The 21,972-nt window shown below is 43.3% G+C and overlaps 1 protein-coding gene across 1 annotated transcript in view; it reads left to right on the top strand.

The window, feature by feature from the left end:
- Positions 1 to 21,972, top strand: part of LOC128688559 (reactive intermediate imine deaminase A homolog UK114) — a gene marked incomplete at its 5' end in the record, with an annotated part of 48,931 nt that overhangs the window by 6,321 nt on the left and 20,638 nt on the right. The window contains 1 exon segment of the mRNA XM_070084664.1: positions 8,124 to 8,179. Within this exon segment, the coding sequence (XP_069940765.1) occupies positions 8,124 to 8,179 (56 nt within the window).

The raw sequence follows: 21,972 nt of genomic DNA, 5'->3' as shown, positions 1-21,972 counted from the left end.
AGGTGTTGCTGCACCGCAGTCAGGTGTTGCTGCACCGCAGTCAGGTGTTGCTGCACTGCAGTCAGGTGTTGCTGCACCATGGTCAGGTGTTGCTGCACCACGGTCAGCTGTTGCTGCACCACGGTCAGCTGTTGCTGCACCAGTCTGCTGCACCACCGTCAGCTGTTGCTGCACCATGGTCAGCTGCTGCTGCACCACAGTCAACTGTTGCTGCACCACCATCAGCTGTTGCTGCACTACAGTCAGCTGTTGCTGGACCAGTCAGCTGTTGCTGCACCACAGTCAGCTGCTGCTGCACCATGGTGAACTGCTGCTGCACCACAGTCAGCTGCTGCTTCACCATGGTGAACTGCTGCTGCACCACAGTCAGCTGCTGCTGCACCACGGTCAGCTGCTGCTGCACCACCGTCAGCTGTTTCTGACCAACATGACTCGTCCCGAACCTGTCCATCCAGCACTGCCGTCATTGTTTACAAGCCAGGGTGGCCGGTTGCATGCATACATTCGATACATTTTGTATTATTCCATTGTTTATAGTGCTTGTAACTGCTAAATAAGTCACCATGGGCCCAAAGAAAGCTTCTATTGCCAATCTTGTGGTAAAAAGGGTGAGAAATACTATCGTACCACAGTCAGCTGCTGCTGCACCACCGTCAGCTGTTGCTGGACCAGTCAGCTGTTGCTGCACCACGGTCAGCTGTTGCTGCACCACGGTCAGCTGTTGCTGGACCACGGTCAGCTGTTGCTGGACCAGTCAGCTGTTGCTGGATCAATTAGCTGCTGCTGCACCACAGTCAGCTGCTGCTGCACCACAGTCAGCAGTTGCTCCACCACAGTCAGCTGTTGCTGCATCACCATCAGCTGTACTATTTAAAGATGTGGAGAGTGTGTTGTTGGTGTGGCTTAACGTGAAACAATTACCGAGAAATGATTAACCCCAGAGGGTTAGCCACCCAGGATAACCCAAGAAAGCCAGTGCATCATCGAGGACTGTCAACTAACACCCAGGTGAACAGGAAAAAATGCCTGGAACTAGTGCTCATATTGGTGAATTTAAGGCCAGCAAAGGTTGGCTTGAGAGATTTAAGAATTGTAGTGGCATACACAGTGCAATAAGGCATGGCGAAGCTGAAAAATTCATCCCCCAACAAGTGTTCAGTTGTGACAAAACAGGCCTGTTCTGGAAGAAAATGCCAAACAGAACCTACATTACTCAGGAGGAAAAGGCACTCCCAGGACACAAGCCTATGAAAGACAAGCTAACTCTCATGTTTTGTTGTAATGCTAGTGGGGATTGCAAAGTGAAGTCTTTACTGGTGTATCACTCTGAAAATCCCAATGTTCAAGAAAAACAGTGTCTCATCACTCATCAAAACTCTTCAATAAAGGTAAGTGTCATTTTAACATTTATTTGTGTAGTTATTGTGCATGTCTTATTGTTTTCTTTGTAGGGAAATGTATATTTCATGAAAAAAAAAAAATTTAATACTTTTGGCTGTCTGGAACAGATTAATTGGATTTCCATTATTTCTTATGGGGAAAATTAACTCGGCTAACGATAATTTCGGCTAACGATGAGCTCTCAGGAACAGATTAATATCGTTAGGCGAGGGTCCACTGTATATCTGTACTTTTACTGCAAATAGGGAATCACAAATATAAGGCCAGTGATAAACTTGTGTCAATAACATAAGTTTGTCTGTTCGTGGAGTCATATGGTTACATTTCAACACTTCTGTTATCCTCCCATCATTCTCACCCATCTAGACCTCATGTTTAAAAAGTAGCTTGTTATTGGAGCACCACACATGATAGCTTTTAGTCTACACTTACCACTTTCACTGTCCCCCCTCCCCCCCCCCTATCCCCAAAATTAACCCTGTCAGTGGCTATCACATAGAACTACAGTTGAACGTCTGTTGTCGAATGCCTTTCTTGTTGAACAAATTGGTTTTCAAATGAGGAATTTGAGAAGAAAATGTCCTGGTTTTTGTACGTGCTCTTGGTCGTTGATGGACAATGCGAACAGGACAAAGCTTGCCAGACAGTGAGTTGGCAGCATGGGTCTCAGCCAGTATAGCCCTTAACTCGTGTGCTTTAAACATCCCTTGAGCTTTTGTTGTGCATCTTGTGAACTTACATTGTTTTGCAGTTTTGGTGCAAAATTTTTTTTATTGTGAGATAAGCCATAATGAGTCCAAAGAAGGATAATTAGATGAAAGCAAAAAGAAAAGCTGTGAAAAGCACTGTTGAGTTTAAAAATAGAGTGCAAAATAAACAATATAGACATTTCTGGCACTAAAACAACACTTGCTCTGTTCATTAATCCCATTCCCAGGCTTCTCCTATATTAAAATGCCTTCCATTTTAAATACTTAATCACACAAAAGTAAAGATTTACTCTACTTCCCAGATATGTACTAAAATATAACCTGGAATGATTGGTCATGGTTTACAGCATCTCAATAACTGAATCAGAACTATTAAAACCCCACAAAACAGACTTCATGGGTGTAGGAGATCCTTACCCATCTGCAGAAAAATCAGCAAAAATTTAATATTTTCTCTAATTTGAGCCCAATTTCAAGCTATTTCCCATTCTAAAACCAACCAAAATCATCTCTTATTTCAGCAATATGTCTTTCATTCTATTAAATGATACTAAGAAGCAGCCAATAAAACCACAAAAACCATTCTAGAAAAAATCTCGAAGTTGCTATTTTAAACTAAACACAAGATCAGAGTTTTGGTTTTTCCCATCATGCACTATGTGGGGCAGGATCTTTTTTTTTTTTTTTTTTTTTTTTTTAACTGCACTCGCTGCACAGACCCATTCTCTAACAGCTAGGCCAGAATTTAGCACTCACAGTTTATCTTAGCGAGCTGAACTCACGACATAGAACTACCTGAGGGACCCTGGCCTCAGTGATGTACAGTGGTTGTCGAATTTAATTTGTTCTAGATGTCGATTCGACAACCAAAATGGAAGATAACCAAAGCAATTTTTCCCATAAAGAATAATGTAAATAAAATTAATCCATTCCAGACTCCAAATGACAATATAATGATTAAAATTGTACTAACTACTACATAAAACTGTACAATAAATGAAAATTTAATTGCCTCTTACCTGTCAGAGGAGAGCTAATGGGATACTGGAAGCAGGAGCTGGAAAAGAGGAAGGGGGTATGTTACTGCTTGGAAGGAGAGTCACTTTCTAATATGTCAGGCAACTCTGCTTCTGGTGTTGTTTCTCTTTGTCTCTTCACCTCTTAACACCTTGTTCTGGCTCACTGAATCTGTCTCGCTAAAAACCTGTCCAATGAGGTTTGCTCCAGGCTCTGTTTTAATATTGTCTAAATTGAGACATTACACTGTCATTGTACATGTTAGATGGATAGCCACTGCTTTGTCTGGATGGTATTTTTCGGCGAACTTCTGCACTTCATGCCATTTAGCACGCATTTCCTTCACAAGTGCAATGGGCACATCATCCCTTTCCTCCTCTTCCTCTGCTGCAGTCTGTTGCTGCTCCTTCTGAAGGTCTACAAGTTCTTCTGTGGTTAAGTTCTGCACTCCTCCACCAGCTCCACATCATATTCAGTAATCTCTATGCCCAAGGTCTTCCCCAAACACACAATATAACACTGTTTTTCTTAAAAACTCATGGATTTTTGGAATGATAAACAAGTAAAGGCTTCAATTTCAAGTCCCCACTTGCAATACCACACAATAACAGAGTGAGCCTGTCTTTCATTGGCTTGTGTCCTGGCACTGACTTTTCCTCTTCAGTTATGTAGAACTTCTTGGGCATTTTCTTCCAGAAGAGGCCTGTCTCGTCGCAGTTAAACACTGTAAATAACAAGCTGCTAAAATTATGTACTTGGATGATGACCAACAAACTCACTCTCAACATAGACAAAACATATTTCATGCTATTTGGAAACAGCCTTAAATATCCAACTTAACATATTGATAAATAGTTCCCCTATTACAAGACACACTGAGGGTAAATTTCTAGGTCTTCTCCTTGACTGTAATCTTAAATTTCATTCCCACATCCAGTATATATCCAAGAAAATTTCCAAATCAGTAGGCATCCTTTCCAAGATACGATACTATGTACCTTATACTCTTTACCTTATTTTTTTTTTTTTTCAACAAGTCGGCCGTCTCCCACTGAGGCAGGGTGATCCAAAAAGAAAGAAAATCCCCAAAAAGAAAATACTTTCATCATCATTCAACACTTTCACCTCACTCACACATAATCACTGTTTTTGCAGAGGTGCTCAGAACACAATAGTTTAGAAGCATATACGTTTAAAGATACACAACATATCCCTCCAGACTGCTAATATCCCAAAACCCCTCCTTTAGAGTGCAGGCATTGTACTTCCCATTTCCAGGACTCAAGTCCGGCTATATAAAAATAACCGGTTTCCCTGAATCCCTTCACTAAATATTACCCTGCTCACACTCCAACAGATCATCAAGTCCCAAATACCATTCGTCTCCATTCACTCCTATCGAACACGCTCATGCACGCCTGCTGGAAGTCCAAGCCACTCGCCCACAAAACCTCCCCTAACCCTTCCTTCCAACCTTTTCGAGGACGACCCCTACCCCGCCTTCCTTCTCCTACAGATTTAAATGCTCTCCATGTCATTCTACTTTGATCCATTCTCTCTAAATGACCAAACCACCTCAACATCCCCTCTTCAGCCCTCTGACTAATACTTTTATTAACTCCACGCCTTCTCCTAATTTCCACACTCCGAATTTTCTGCATAATATTTACACCACACATTGCCCTTAGACAGGACATCTCCACTGCCTCCAACCACTTCCTCACTGCTGCATTCACAGCCCAAGCTTCACACCTATATAAGAGTGTTGGTTCTACTATACTTTCATACATTCCCTTCTTTGCCTCCATAGATAACGTTTTTTGACTCCACATATACCTCAACGCACCACTCACTTTTTTTCCTTCATCAATTCTATGATTAACCTCATCCTTCATAAATCCATCTGCCGACACGTCAACTCCCAAGTATCTGAAAACATTCACTTCTTCCATACTCCTCCTCTCCAATTTGATATCCAATTTTTCTTTATCTAAATCATTTGATACCCCCATCACCTTACTCTTTATCTATGTTCACTTTCAACTTTCTACCTTTACACACATTCCCAAACTCATCCACTAGCCTTTGCAGTTTTTCTTTAGAATCTCCCATAAGCACAGTATCATCAGCAAAAAGTAACTGTGTCAATTCCCATTTTGTATTTGATTCCCCATAATTTAATCCCACCCCTCTCCCGAACACCCTAGGATTTACTTCTTTTACAACCCCATCTATAAATATATTAAACAACCATGGTGACATTACACATCCCTGTCTAAGACCTACTTTTACCGGGAAGTAGTCTTCCTCTCTTCTACACACCCTAACCTAAGCCTCACTATCCTCATAAAAACTCTTTACAGCATTTAGTAACTTACCACCTATTCCATATACTTGCAACATCTGCCACATTGCTCCCCTATCCACTCTATCATATGCCTTTTCTAAATCCATAAATGCAATAAAAACTTCCCTACCTTTATCTAAATACTGTTCACATATATGCTTCAATGTAAACACTTGATCTACACGTCCCCTACTCACTCTAAAACCTCCTTGCTCATCCGCAATCCTACATTCTGTCTTACCTCTAATTCTTTCAATAATAGCCCTACCGTACACTTTTCCTGGTATACTCAATAAACTTATTCCTGTATAATTTTTACAATCTCTTTTGTCCCCCCTTCCCTTTATATAAAGGGACTATAGATGCTCTCTGCCAATCCCTAGGTACCTTCCCCTCTTTCATACATTTATTAAACAAAAGTACCAACCACTCCAACACTATATTACCTTATACCACTCTTTAATATATCCCTACCTCACCTATTGTATTTGTGCCTGGGGTTTAACCACAGCCAACCACCTTAAACCTTTAATAACCCAACAAAAAGCTGCTGTGCAGATGATTACCAGCTCCTTTCCAAACAGCACACCCCACCACTTTACAAAAATCTGAATCTACTAAATATTCAAGACGTACACTCGTATTATTGTGCCTACTATATATACAGAACATTAAACTCCAGTATAAACCCTCTGCTTAAACTTCTCCTTGATAGCTACAACAGGATCCCCTGACAACATACAAATTTAGAACTATGCTTAAAAATCATCTCATCTCTCAATACTAACCAAACCAACCAAAACAACTTCTAACCAGTTTGAAGGAACTCCCAAATTTTATATTATGTGAACTTGAGTCTATTAAAACATCTGCCAATCCATGAAATATTTCTGTTTGAACTATTAATTGTAATATAGTTTTTATTATGCAACTTCAAGATTATAATTCTTATAAACCTCCACCTTGACTACCTCATGTTAGTATTAAGATAAAATATTTATTAAAAAGTTAACCACTCTTATCTTGTCTAGACTTAAGCAGTTATTATGTACTAGGATAATGGCTTTCTTTGTACTTAACAAATCAAAATTGTAAATATACATTGTAACCTTGCAAAGAAATAAAATCTTTATCATTATCTTTTATCTTTCTTTAAAGAAGTGGTTTGGGATATTGGCTGTTTGGAGTGACATCTAAACTGTCATATCTTGGTGTGTCTGCAAAGACAGTCATTGTGTGTGAATGATGGTGAAAGTGTTGAATGATGCTGAAAGCATTTCTTTCTTTTTTTGGGTCACCTTTCTTTGGTGGGAGATGGTTGATGTTTTGATATAGTGGTAATTTTTTTTTTTTTTTAAATGAGCAATATAGCGAGGCCTAAAATAATGCACATAACAGTGCACACATTATTCCTGAAATAGAAAGACACTCAAAACTCATCAAAGGTATATCAAAAGTGATAGCTTATGGTGAGTGGTGAATATATTTATTGTAGGAAGTCTGAATAAATGAAGAATGAGTATAATTGAAAACCACTGCATTAGCAAAGTGCTGTAAAGCAAAGTGCTGTAAAGCAAAGTGCTGTAAAGCAAAGTGCTGTAAAGCAAAGTGCTGTAAAGCAAAGTGCTGTAAAGCAAAGTGCTGTAAAGCAAAGTGCTGTAAAGCAAAGTGCTGTAAAGCAGGGCCTGCCTGTATAACTAAAAGAAGGATGGGAGATACCTGTGCAAGTGGTCGATTCACTTGATTGAGTTGGCTTAATATATTTTGAAAGATAATACAGTGGAACCTCTGGTCACGACCATAATTCGTTCCAAAACTCTGGTCGCGACCCGATTTGTTGTGACCCGAACCTAATTTCCCCATTGGATTGCATATAAATACGATTAATCAGTTCCAGAACCCTATGAACTGTATGTAAATATTGTTTTTTTTTTTTTTAAGATTTTTAAGCACAGAAATAATTATACCATAGAATGCACAGTGTAATAATAAACTAAATGTAAAAGCCTTGAATAACACTGAGAAAACCTTGAACAACAGAGAAAACTAACACTGCACGAGTCTGTTCTAGACACTATGAACCATTTGCTGTAAACAGTTTTTATTTTTAACAATTTTAAGCACAAAAAATAATCAAAATTTGAAAAATCCTTAATTATACAAAATAATGCACAGTTTAATAGAGAACAAATCTTAAATAACAGAGACAAAAAATGCTGTAAACAACCAAGAAAACAAAATGAATTAAAAAACACATGAAATACAATGCAAGGAGTTCACAGCGAATGAACACACATCTGACCGAGACCAACTATAAGGCGAGGGTTTTTGTTAGGTGTACACGAACAACAGGAAGTGGGGAAAATTGGTGCTTGCAGAAAAAAAAAATGGCGCAGAATGTGAAAATTAGCGCGGATGTATTTGTTCGGCACCTGATTATGTGTTCATGACCAAATGCAAAAATTTGGCAAATTTTATGGTCGTGAACTGATTTGTTCATGTTCGGAAGCATTTGTGATCAGAGGTTCCACTGTACTTTGCAATGGATTGGAAATCTGCAGTAGTTGGTATTGTTTATTCTTGTAATGAGAGTTTCAGAGTTCAGTATTATTGTTACATTGTTATGATTTGCTTATTTTATTTTTCAGTTTTCTCAGAGGCTGTACCAGCACGAGCAGCTTACCAGGTTGCTAATTTACCCAAGGTACTGTGTGGTTTGATTGGCTCTCTCAATGTTTTGTGTGCTAGAGGAGTTGTGCTTGTAGTGTCATTGGTGTTTAGTTTCTGGACACCACTGTATTGTGAGCCTTGTCTTGTATGGGATGAAATCCTACCATTACATTTTATGAAGTGATCTTTAGTTTTCTGTGGGGTCACTGGTATGACACAATGGTCCAACCTTCCAGCAAGTGGATCATCATATGACTAAGACTTTCATTAACACAAATTTCCATCTGTCTCCTGACAAAGAAAACACCACCATCATAACTGTACAAGTTTTCATTTATTGTAGCATATGTCACCACCACCACCACCACCACCTGAGTACTGTCCACTACTCTACTACTGTGTACAAGTACATGCTTTCTAATATCCCTTTTACTTGCTAGTGATGTGCCTTGATACTGGTGAAGGGCTGTTGATCCAAACAATTAGTTAACCCTTCTCTTGAATGAGCGATGGTTAATATGTAGGGTAGTTCATTGAGGTGGAGACTAAGAATATTATCCATTGTGGCAAAGAAGGGAATGTATGAGAGTATAGCAGTACCAACACACTTATATGGGTGTGAAGCATTGGCTCTACATGTTGCAGTGAGAAGGAAGCTGGAAGCACAGGAGATGTCATGTCTGAGGGCAATGTGTGGCATAAATGTTATGCAGAAAATTCGTAGTATGGAAATTAGGAGGAGGTGCAGGGTTACTAAAAGTGTTATTCAGAGGGCTGAGGAGGGGTTGTTGAGGTGGTTTTTGTCATTTAGAGAGGATGGAGCAAACTAGGATGACTTGGAGGGTATGTATATAAATCTGTCATGGAGGGAAGGCTGGGTAGGGGTCTTTCTAGGAAAGGTTGGAGGGAGGGAAGGGTAAAGGAGGTTTTGTATCAAGGGGCTTGGACATACAGCAGTCATGTGTGAGCATGTTAGATAGGAGTGAATGGAGATGAATGGTTTTTTTAATTTTATGAGCTGTTGGAGTGTGGGCAGGGTAATATCTTGTGAAGGGATTCAGGGAAACCAGTTAGCCATTCTTTAGTCTTGGAGGTGGGAAGCACAGTGCCCGCTCTCTAAAGAAGGGGTTTGGGATATTTGCTGTTTAGAGTGACATCTAAACTGTCACATCTGTATGCTTCTGGCAAGATAGTGATACACAAATAACCCGCACATAAAAGAGAGAAGCTTACGACGACGTTTCGGTCCGACTTGGACCATTGACAAAGTCACACTAACAGAGGTGGAGCAGGACGGCTATATATAGGCAGGAAGAGGTGGAGGTAGTAGTAGTAGTAGTAGTAGTACAAGAATTGTATATAATACCGATATAGCCGTCCTGCTCCACCTCTGTTAGTGTGACTTTGTCAATGGTCCAAGTCGGACCGAAACGTCGTCGTAAGCTTCTCTCTTTTATGTGCGGGTTATTTGTGTATCGTTCCAGTCACGGTATTGTGCCTTTTTGTTATTTAAGATAGTGATAGTGTGAATAATGGTGAAAGTTTTTCTTTTTTGGGTCGCCCTGCCTCAGTGGGAGGCAGCTAGCTTGTTAAAAGGAAAAAACTCATGTACAGTTCAGAACATTTATTAAAGAAAATATTTTGTAATGAGTGACTTCGGTACTAATACAAACATCTCTTGTATATAGTGGTATTAGGAACCAGGGGACATATTGAGGGTGGTGGTGGTGGTGGCGGCGGCGGCAGTGGTGGCGGCGGTGGTGGTGGCATTGGTGGCAGCGGCAGCGGCGGCGCTGCTATTGGTGGGCTTGCAAAAGACCTGTCAGCATAGGCCAGTAGGCTTGCCTCTATTCTTAAATTTATATCATATGATAGGCAACATCTTGTTTGCCAAGAGTTTGAAACTGCTGCACTTCTGTGTGATGGTATTAATGATGATAATTAAGGCAGCTTCCATACATTTTTTCTGCATAATACATTTTTATAAATGGGTAAGGGGCAACAAACCTTTTTGGGGTGATAAAGAAAAGTTGAAATTGAAAAATTATGGAAAACAATGGTTTCTTAACAAAAAAAATAGTGCATAATTCTGGCAACATGTTGATGGAATCAGCATGTTTCTATCATATTTCTAAGTATGTTTTTCTACAAATGTAATTTTTTTTTGTTTTTGCTGTCAGCAAGAGGACATGTTGGCAGTTAGTTATTTTTTTTTTTTACTCCCAAAAATTATGATTTTTTATGATTGTTTCATTCTAAATACTCTACATGACAACTTCTGTGAGAACTAAAGTGAAAAGTGCAGAGAGATTGTACCTCAGTAGCCTGCAGGCTGTCAACAAGGACAGAGGGGTGCAACATGATCAGATTTGGTAGGCCATAACCGTAGTTTTATATAAAACATAATTATGTATAACTCAGGAATAAGTTTTTGGCATTATTTTCCCTCTCATGCAAAGAGTATTTAAAGGAGCATCATGATTTTTTCACACATTATTGAGGAATGATGGTTCTGTTGAATTCCCTAGAAGTTTGTGATATGTTTTACCATTGGAGATTGGAGAAAGGGACTACATAGTAGGTACAATTCAGTCTGGGAAACATAAGGTAGTCATTGCAGTGATGTATAACCCACCACAGAACTACAGGAGGCTAAGAGAGGAATACAAAAAGAACAACAGAGCAATGGTGGACACACTGGCTGAGGTAAGATAAGATTTCATTCAGATTTTTAACCCCGAAGGGTTAGCCACCCAGGATAACCCAAGAAAGTCAGTGCATCATTGTTCAATCAATCTTGTTCCCCAGGATGCAACCCACACCAGTCGACTGACACCCAGGTACCTATTTGCTGCTAGGTGAACAGGACAACAGGTGTAAGGAAATGTGTCAAAATGTTTCCACCTGCTGGGAATCAAACCCGGGCCCTCCATGTGTGAAGTGGGAGCTTTAGCCACCAGGCCACTGGGCCACTGGGCAAGAAGAGCTCACTCGAGCAGAGCAAAGTTACTGGTTATGGGTGATTTCAACCACAGGGAGCTCGATTGGGAAAACCTGGAGCCACATGGGGGGGGGGGTCCCGAAACATGGAGAGCCAAGATGATGGATGTGGTACGGGAAAACCTCATGCATCAACATGTCAGGGACACTACCAGAAAGAGAGGGAAGGATGAACCAGCAAGACTGGACCTTGTGTTCACCCTGAGCAGTTCAGACATTGAGGACATCACAAATGAGAGGCCCCTTGGAGCTAGTGATCACATGGTTCCGAGTTTTGATTACTATATAGTAGTTACAAGTGGAGAGGGTAACATGAGTTGAATGGGGAGCTACACAGGTATGAGGAACTTCCTGCAGGAGGTTCATTAGGACAGAGAACTGGTAGGAAAGTCAATAAATGAAATGATGGCATATGTAACAACAAAATGCAAGGAGGCAGAGGAAAGGTTTGTTCCCAAGGGCAACAGAAATAAAGTCCTTGGTTTACCTGAAGGTGTAGGGAGGCAAAAACTAAGTGCACCAGAGAATGGAAAAGGTACAGGAAGCAAAGGACTCAGGAAAATAAGGAGATTAATCGAAGAGCCAGAAACGAGTATGCACAGATAAGGAGGGAGGCACAGCGACAGTACGAAAATGACATGGCATCGAAAGTAAAGTCTAGCCCAAAACTGCTCTTTAGCCACATTAGGAGGGAGACAACAGTCAAAGACCAGGTGATCAGTTGAGGAAAGAAGGTGGGGAACTCACAAGAAACGATCAAGAGGTATGTGAGGAGCTCAGCACGAGATTTGAGGAAGTATTTACAACAAGGCCTCTGGGAAGACAGAACAAAGGGGAACACCAACAAGTGTCGTATGACATACACACAACTGAGGAGAAGGTGAAGAAGGTTCTAAGGGACCTTGATACCTCACAGGTAGTGGGACTGGACAACATATCCCTGTGGGTCCTTAGAGAGGGAGCAGAAATGCTGTGTGCCACTAACCACAATCTTCAACACATCCCTTGAAAAGAGGCACTATACTATAGACCATGTCACTGATGTGTATAGTATGCAAAGTCATGAAGAAGATTATCAGGAGGAGAGTGGTGGAGCACCTGGAGCGGAACAAGAATATAAACGCCAACCAGCACGGATTCATGGAAGGCAAATTCTGTGTCAAACCTTCTGGAGTTTTATGATAAAGTAACAGAAGTAAGACACGAGAGAGAGGGGTGGGTTGATTGCATTTTCTTGGGCTTCAAGAAGGCCTTCGACACAGTTCCTCACAGAAGATTGGTACACAAGCTAGAGGATCAAGCACGTATAACAGGAAGGGCACTGCAATGGATCAGAGAATACCTGACAGGGAGGCAACAGCGAGTCATGGTATGTGATGAGGTATCACAGTGGGCACCTGTGACGAGATAGGGGTCCCACAGGGGTCGGCCCTAGGACCAGTGCTATTTCTGGTATATGTGAATGACATGATGGAAGGGTTAGACTCAGAAGTGTCCTTGTTTGCAGATGATGTAAAGATAATGAGGAGAATTAAATGAGATGAGAATCAGGTAGGATTTCAAAGAGACCTGGACAGGCTGAACACCTAGTCCAGCAACCGGCTTCTCGAATTTAACCTGGCCAGTTGCAAAGTCACGAAGATCAGGGAAGGGCAAAGAAGACCGCAGACGGAGTATAGGCTAGGTGGCCAAAGACTGTAAACCTCGCTCAAGGCGAAAGATCTCAGGGTGAGTATAACACCAAGCACGTCTCCGGAATCACACATCAACCAGATAACTGCTGCAGCATATGGACGCCTGACAAACCTGAGAATAGCGTTCCGATACCTAAGTAAGGAATCCTTCAAGACACTGTACACCGTGTACGTCAGGCCCATACTGGAGAATGCAGCACCTGTTTCGAACCCACACTTGATCAAGCATGTCAAGAAATTGGAAAAAGTGCAAAGGTTTGCAACAAGGTTAGTTACAGAGCTAAGGGGAATGTCCTGTGAAGAAAGGTTAAGGGAAATCTGCCTGATGCCACTGGAGGACAGGAGGGTTGAGGGAGACATGATAACGACATACAAAATACTGCGTGGAATAGACAAGGTGGACAGAGACAGGATGTTCCAGAGAGGGGACACAGAAACAAGGGGTCACAATTGGAAGTTGACCCAGATGAGTCAGAGGGATGTTAGGAAGTATTTCTTCAGTCATAGAGTAGTCAGGAATTGGAATAGCCTAGCAAGTGAGGAAGTGGAGGCAAGAACCATACATAGCTTTAAGACGAGGTATGACAAAGCTCTGGAAGCAGAGAGAGAGAGGACCTAGTAGCGATCAGTGAAGAGGCGGGGCCAGGAGCTGTGTATCGACCTCTGCAACCACAATTAGATGAGTACACACACACACACACACACACACACACACACACATGGAGGTCCCGAAACATGGAGAGCTAAGATGATGGATGTGGTACTTGAAAACCTCATGCATCAACATGTCAGGGACACAACCAGAGAGAGAGGGGAGGATGAGCCAGCAAGACTGGATCTTGTGTTCACCCTGAGCAGTTCAGACATTGAGGACATCACTTACGAGAGGCCCCTTGGAGATAGCGATCACGTGGTTCTGAGTTTTGACTATATAGTAGAGTTACAAGTGGAGAAGGTAACAGGAACTGAAGGGGACAGGCCAAACTATAAAAGGGGGGACTACACAGGTATGAGAAACTTCCTGCAGGAGGTTCAGTGGGACAGAGAAATGGTAGGAAAATCAGTAAACGAGATGATGGAATATGTGGCAACAAAGTGCAAGGAGGCAGAGGAAAGTTTTGTTCCCAAGGGAAACAGAAATAATAGGAAGACCAAAACGAGTCCTTGGTTTACCCGAAGGTGTAGGGAGGCAAAAACTAAGTGCAACAGAGAATGGAAAAGGTACAGGAGGCATAGACCCAGGAAAACAAGGAGATTAGTAGAAGAGCCAGAAACGAGTATGCACAGATAAGGAGGGAGGCCCAGCGACAGTATGAAAACGACATAGCATCGAAAGTCAAATCTGACCCGAAACTGCTGTATAGCCACATTAGGAGGAAGACAACAGTCAAGGACCAGGTGATAAGGCTGAGGAAAGAAGGTGGAGAACTCACAAGAAACGATCAAGAGGTATGTGAGGAGCTCAACACGAGATTTAAGGAAGTATTTACAGTAGAGACAGGAAGGACTCTGGGGGGACAGACCAGATGGGGACACCAGCAAGGAATACACCAACAAGTGTTGGACGACATACATACAGATGAGGAGGAGGTGAAGAAACTGCTAAGGGACATCGATACCTCAAAGGCAATGGGACCGGACAACATCTCCCCGTGGGTCCTTAGAGAGGGAGCAGATATGTTGTGCGTGCCACTTACCACAATCTTCAACACGTCCCTGGAAACTGGGCAACTACCTGAGGTATGGAAGACGGCAAATGTAGTTCCCATTTTTAAAAAAGGAGACAGAAAAGAGGCACTAAACTATAGACCTGTGTCATTGACGTGTATAGTATGCAAAATTATGGAGAAGATTATCAGGAGGAGAGTGGTGGAGCACCTGGAACGGAACAAGAGTATAAATGCCAACCAGCACGGATTCACGGAAGGCAAATCCTGTGTCACAAACCTTCTGGAGTTTTATGATAAAATAACAGAAGTAAGACACGAGAGAGAGGGGTGGGTTGATTGCATCTTCTTGGACTGCAAGAAGGCCTTTGACACAGTTCCTCACAAGAGATTAGTGCAGAAGCTAGAGCATCAGGCGCATATAACAGGAAGGGCACTGCAATGGATCAGAGAATACCTGACAGGGAGGCAACAGCGAGTCATGGCCCATGATGAGGTATCACAGTGGGCGCCGGTGATGAGTAGGGTCCCACAGGGGTCAGTCCTGGGAGCAGTGCTATTCTTGGTATATGTGAACGACATGACGGAAGGGATAGACTCAGAAGTGTCCCTGTTTGCAGATGATGTGAAGTTAATGAGGAGAATTCAATCAGACGCAGATCAGACAGGCCTACAAAGAGACTTGGACAGGCTGGATGCGTGGTCCAGAAACTGGCTCCTAGAATTTAACCCCGCCAAATGCAAAGTCATGAAGATTGGAGGAGGGCAAAGAAGACTGCAGACAGAGTACAAGCTAGAAGGCCAAAGGCTGCAAACCTCACTCGAGGAGAAAGACCTAGGAATGAGTGTAATACCGAGTACATCGCCAGAAGCACACATTAACCAGATAACTGCTGCTTCATATGGGCGCCTGGCAAACCTGAGAATAGCATTCTGGTACCTCTGTAAGGAATCTTTCAAGACTTTATACACTGTGTACGTCAGGCCCATACTGGAGTACGCAGTACTAGTTTGGAACCCACACCTGGTCAAACACGTCAAGAAATTAGAGAAAGTGCAAAGGTCTGCAACAAGGCTAGTTCCAGAGCTAGGAGGAATGTCCTATGAAGAAAGGTTAAGGGAAATCAGTCTGACGACACTGGAGGACAGGAGGGTCAGGAGAGACATGATAACGACATACAAAATAGTGGTCCCTCAATAATTGTCTGGCCTGAAAGTCGTCCATTTCGGAAATAGTCGTGTTATTTCGTCTAAACATTGGCTTGCAAATGGTCCGTTAACTCGCTAATCGTCTTTCGTCCTGGATGCGTACTCACGGCTCTGAACCGCATCGTCCTCCCTTCCAAGCCAGTGTGCCATTGTTTACCAGTGAGCAATGGTCCCCTCACGTGTTCATACTAAATATTTCATAATACTCCATTCATTTTAGTGCTTGCAAGTGCTAAATAAGCTACCATGGCTCCAAAGGAAGCTCCTAGTGCCAAGCCTTTAGTAAAGAAGGTGAGAAATATGATTGAATTTAAGAAAAACATCATTGAACAATATGAAAGTGGCGTACGTCTGGGCGAACTGGCCAGGATGTATAACAAATCCCGTACAACCATATCTTCCATCATAGCCAAGAAAAAGGAAATCAAGGAAGCTGTTGTTGCAAAGGGGGTAAATATGCTGACAAAAATGAGATCACCAGTGCTCGAAGATGTTGAGAAGTTATTATTGGTGTGGATAAACGAGAAACAATTAACAACGTCGATTATTTGTGAATAGGCTAGGCAGTTGCATGACGATTTGGTAAAGAAATTGTCTGCAACTAGTGGTGATGTGAGTGAATTTAAGGCCAGCAAAGGCTGGTTTGAGAGATTTAAGAAGCGTACTGGCATACAAAGTGTGATAGGGCATGGCGAGGCTGCCAGTTCGGACCAAAAAGCGGCTGAAAAATATGTGCAGGAATTCAAGGAGTACGTAGAGGCTGAAGGACTGAAACCTGAACAAGTGTTCAATTGTGACAAAACAGGCCTCTTTTGGAAGAAAATGCAAAAGAGGACCTACATTACTCAGGAAGAAAAGGCACTGCCAGGACACAAGTCTATGAAAGACAGGCTGATGCTCATGTTCTGTGCTAATGCTAGTGGGGATTTCCTCCTCCAGTCTTCCATACACTAAGAGTCACCAATAAAGGTAAGTGTTATGCTGTTAATGTTTCATTCATCATGTGCCATTGTATTGTTTATGTACTACATCTATATTTCATGTAAAAAAAAATTTTGTTTTAATACTTCTGGGTGTCAGGAACGGATTAATTGTGTTTGCATTATTTCTTATGGGGAAAATTGATTCGAAAATCATCTATTTCGATAATAGTCCCACTTCCAGGAACGGATTAAGGACGATAATTGAGGGACCACTGTACTGCGTGGAATAGACAAGGTGGACAAAGACAAGATGTTCCAAAGATGGGACACAGAAACAAGGGGTCACAATTGGAAGCTGAAGACTCGGATGAGTCAAAGGGATGTTAGGAAGTATTTCTTCAGTCATAGAGTAGTTAGGAAGTGGAATAATCTGGCAAGCCATGTAGTGGTGGCAGGAACTATACATACTTTTAAGACGAGGTATGATAAAGCTCATGGAGCAGGGAGAGGGAGGACCTAGCAGCGGTCAATGAAGAGGCGGGGCCAGGAGCTGAGTCTCGACCCCTGCAACCACAATTAGGTGAGTACAATTAGGCTAGTACACACACACACAGACACACATACACACACAGACACACACAGACACAGACACACACACACACAGACACACACCAGTTTGGAACCCACACCTAGCCAAGCACGTAAAGAAACTAGAGAAAGTGCAAAGGTTTGCAACAAGACTAGTCCCAGAGCTAAGAGGTATGTCCTACGAGGAGAGGTTAAGGGAAATCAACCTGACGACACTGGAGGACAGGAGAGATAGGGGGGACATGATAACGACATACAAAATACTGAGAGGAATTGACAAGGTGGACAAAAACAGGATGTTCCAGAGATTGGACACAGTAACAAGGGGACACAGTTGGAAGCTAAAGACACAGATGAATCACAGGGATGTTAGGAAGTATTTCTTCAGCCACAGAGTAGTCAGTAAGTGGAATAGTTTGGGAAGCGATGTAGTGGAGGCAGGATCCATACATAGCTTTAAGCAGAGGTACGATAAAGCTCACGGCTCAGGGAGAGTGACCTAGTAGCGATCAGTGAAGAGGCGGGGCCAGGAGCTCGGACTCGACCCCCGCAACCTCAACTAGGTGAGTACAACTAGGTGAGTACACACACACACAGACACACACACACACACACACACAGACACACACACACACACACACACACACACACACACACACACACACACACACACACACACACACACACACACACACACACACACACACACACACACACACACACACACACACACACACAGCGACAGTATGAAAACGACATAGCATCGAAAGTCAAATCTGACCTGAAACTGCTGTATAGCCACATTAGGAGGAAGACAACAGTCAAGGACCAGGTGATAAGGCTGAGGAAAGAAGGTGGAGAACTCACAAGAAACGATCAAGAGGTATGTGAGGAGCTCAACACGAGATTTAAGGAAGTATTTACAGTAGAGACAGGAAGGACTCTGGGGGGACAGACCAGATGGGAACACCAGCAAGGAATACACCAACAAGTGTTGGACGACATACATACAGATGAGGAGGTGAAGAAACTGCTAAGGGACATCGATACCTCAAAGGCAATGGGACCAGACAACATCTCCCCGTGGATCCTTAGAGAGGGAGCAGATATGTTGTGCATGCCACTTACCACAATCTTCAACACGTCCCTGGAAACTGGGCAACTACCTGAGGTATGGAAGACGGCAAATGTAGTTCCCATTTTTAAAAAAGGAGACAGAAAAGAGGCACTAAACTATAGACCTGTGTCATTGACGTGTATAGTATGCAAAGTTATGGAGAAGATTATCAGGAGGAAAGTGGTGGAGCACCTGGAACGGAACAAGAGTATAAATGCCAACCAGCACGGATTCATGGAAGGCAAATCCTTTGTCACAAACCTTCTGGAGTTTTATGATAAAATAACAGAAGTAAGACACGAGAGAGAGGGGTGGGTTGACTGCATCTTCTTGGACTGCAAGAAGGCCTTTGACACAGTTCCTCACAAGAGATTAGTGCAGAAGCTCGAGCATCAGGCACATATAACAGGAAGGGCACTGCAATGAATCAGAGAATACCTGACAGGGAGGCAACAACGAGTCATGGTACGTATTGATGTATCACAGTGGGCACCTGTGACGAGCGGGGTCCCACAGGGGTCGGTCCTAGGACCAGTGCTATTTTTGGACCAGGTAATCAGGCTAAGGAAGGAAGGAGGAGAGACAACAAGAAATGACCGTGAAGTATGTGAGGAACTCAACAAGAGATTCAAAGAAGTGTTCACAGAGGAGACAGAAGGGGCTCCAGAAAGACGGAGAGGTGGGGTACACCACCATGTGCTGGACACAGTACACACAACCGAGGAAGAAGTGAAGAGGCTTCTGAGTGAGCTAGATACCTCTAAGGCAATGGGGCCAGATAACATCTCTCCATGGGTCCTGAGAGAGGGAGCAGAGGTGCTATGTGTACCCCTAACAACAATATTCAATACATCTATTGAAACAGGGAGATTGCCTGAGGCATGGAAGACAGCAAATGTGGTCCCAATCTTTAAAAAAGGAGACAGACATGAAGCACTGAACTACAGACCAGTGTCACTGACATGTATAGTATGCAAAATCATGGAAAAGATTGTCAGGAGAAGAATGGTGGAACATCTAGAAAGGAATGATCTCATCACCAGCAGCCAACATGGTTTCAGAGACGGGAAATCCTGTGCCACAAACCTACTGGAGTTCTATGACATGGTGACAGCAGTAAGACAAGAGAGAGAGGGGTGGGTGGATTGCATTTTCTTGGACTGCAAGAAGGCGTTTGACACAGTACCTTACAAGAGATTAGTGCAAAAACTGGAGGACCAAGCAGGGATAACAGGGAAGGCACTGCAATGGATCAGGGAATACTTGTCAGGAAGACAGCAGCGAGTAATGGTACGTGGCGAGGTGTCAGAGTGGGCACCTGTGACCAGCGGGGTCCCACAGGGGTCAGTCCTAGGACCAGTGCTGTTTCTGGTATTTGTGAACGACGTGACGGAAGGAATAAACTCCGAGGTGTCCCTGTTTGCAGATGACGTGAAGTTGATGAGAAGAGTTCAGTCGATCGAAGACCAGGCAGAACTACAAAGGGATCTGGATAGGCTGCAGACCTGGTCCAGCAACTGGCTCCTGGAGTTCAATCCCACCAAGTGCAAAGTCATGAGGATTGGGGAAGGGCAAAGAAGACCACAGATGGAGTACAGTCTAGGGGGCCAGAGACTACAAACATCACTCAAGGAAAAAGATCTTGGGGTGAGTATAACACCAGGCACATCTCCTGAAGTGCACATCAACCAAATAACTGCTGCAGCATATGGGCGCCTGGCAAACCTCAGAACAGCATTCCGACATCTTAATAAGGAATCGTTCAGGACCCTGTACACCGTGTCTGTATAATCCTCCGGGTTTAGCGCTTCCCCCTTAATTATAATAATAATGTACACCGTGTACGTTAGGCCCATATTGGAGTATGCGGCACCAGTTTGGAACCCACACCTAGCCAAGCATATAAAGAAACTAGAGAAAGTGCAAAGGTTTGCAACAAGACTGGTCCCAGAGTTAAGAGGTATGTCCTATGAGGAGAGGTTAAGGGAAATGAACCTGACGACACTGGAGGACAGGAGAGATAGGGGGGACATGATAACGACTTACAAAATACTGAGAGGAATTGACAAGGTGGACAAAGACAGGATGTTCCAGAGACTTGACACAACAACACGGGGACACAGTTGGAAGCTGAAGACACAGATGAATCAAAGGGATGTTAGGAAGTATTTCTTCAGCCACAGAGTAGTCAGGAAGTGGAATAGTTTGGGAAGCGATGTAGTGGAGGCAGGATCCATACATAGCTTTAAGCAAAGGTATGATAAAGCTCATGGTTCAGGGAGAGTGACCTAGTAGCGACCAGTGAAGAGGCGGGGCCAGGAGCTTGGACTCGACCCCTGCAACCTCAACTAGGTGAGTACAACTAGGTGAGTACACACACACACGTGTGCACGCACACAGACACACAGACACACAAACACACAGGCACACAGACACACACACACACACTACACACACAGACACACTACACACACACTACACACACACACTACACACACACACTACACACACACACTACACACACACACTACACACACACTACACACACACTACACACACACTACACACACACTACACACACACTACACACACACTACACACACACTACACACACTACACACACTACACACACACACTACACACACTACACACACACACTACACACACACTACACACACACACACACACACACTACACACACTACACACACTACACACACTACACACACTACACACACTACACACACTACACACACTACACACACTACACACACTACACACTACACACACTACACACACACACTACACACACACTACACACACTACCCACACACACTACACACACACACTACACACACTACACACACACCCTACACACACACCCTACACACACACCCTACACACACACCCTACACACACACCCTACACACAAACACCCTACACACACACACCCTACACACACACCCTACACACAAACACCCTACACACACACACCCTACACACACACACCCTACACACACACACCCTACACACACACCCTACACACACACACCCTACACACACACACCCTACACACACACACCCTACACACACACACCCTACACACACACACCCTACACACACACACCCTACACACACACACCCTACACACACACACCCTACACACACACACCCTACACACACACCCTACACACACACCCTACACACACACCCTACACACCCCTTACACACACCCCCTACACACACACTACACACACACACTACACACACACACTACACACACACACTACACACACACACTACACACACACACTACACACACACCCTACACACACACCCTACACACACACCCTACACACACACACACACTACACACACACACACACTACACACACACGCTACACACACACGCTACACACACACGCTACACACACACGCTACACACACACGCTACACACACACGCTACACACACACGCTACACACACACGCTACACACACACGCTACACACACTACACACACTACACACACTACACACACTACACACACACACTACACACACACACACACTATACACACACACACACTATACACACACACACACACACACTACACACACAACTACACACAC

This window comes from Cherax quadricarinatus, chromosome 13 (assembly GCF_038502225.1).
Source record: "Cherax quadricarinatus isolate ZL_2023a chromosome 13, ASM3850222v1, whole genome shotgun sequence".
Lineage (NCBI taxonomy): Eukaryota > Metazoa > Arthropoda > Malacostraca > Decapoda > Parastacidae > Cherax > Cherax quadricarinatus.
This window is presented reverse-complemented; position numbering and strand designations above follow the sequence as displayed.